The 385-nt window shown below is 68.3% G+C and overlaps 1 protein-coding gene across 1 annotated transcript in view; it reads right to left on the bottom strand.

Annotated features, from left to right (window-relative positions):
- Nucleotides 1–235: 235 nt before the first annotated feature.
- The window catches only part of SLC22A31 (solute carrier family 22, member 31), a 6077-nt gene continuing 5927 nt past the window's right edge, over nucleotides 236–385 (bottom strand). The window contains exon 7 of the mRNA XM_010008451.1: nucleotides 236–271. Coding sequence (XP_010006753.1) covers nucleotides 236–271 — 36 coding nt within the window. The remainder of the gene's footprint in view (nucleotides 272–385) is intronic.

A 385-nucleotide genomic window follows, 5' to 3' on the forward strand; every position in this document is an offset into this window, starting at 1 on the left:
AGCACCCGCCACAAACCCCCTGGGGGGCATCACCCCCTCCACAAACGTTCCGGGGGGCATCACCCCTGCCCCAGGGCTCCCAGCACAGCTCCTCCTGGGGCAGGATCCGGCCCCACTGTGGGGTGGGTGCACCCCCCCAGCCCAGCCATCACACACGTCCTGGGTGCATCCCACCATCCCTGCAAGCACCCACGGATGGGGGTCCTGGTGCTCTGTGAGGGTCCTGGCTCTGTGCTCAGCCCCCCGACCAGCAGCAGGGAGACCCTGAGGACTGGAGGGGGTGGGGGGGGCACAGCTATGTCTCACAGGGAGGGGCTGGGGAGTTCAGCATCCTCTTGGTGGAGGTGGCAAGGCGGGAGTAGTCATGGGGGATGCCATGGGGGGT

The sequence above is a fragment of the Chaetura pelagica genome, unplaced genomic scaffold, assembly GCF_000747805.2.
Source record: "Chaetura pelagica isolate M959 unplaced genomic scaffold, ChaPel_1.0 scaffold232, whole genome shotgun sequence".
In the NCBI taxonomy this organism is placed as follows: Eukaryota; Metazoa; Chordata; class Aves; order Apodiformes; family Apodidae; genus Chaetura; species Chaetura pelagica.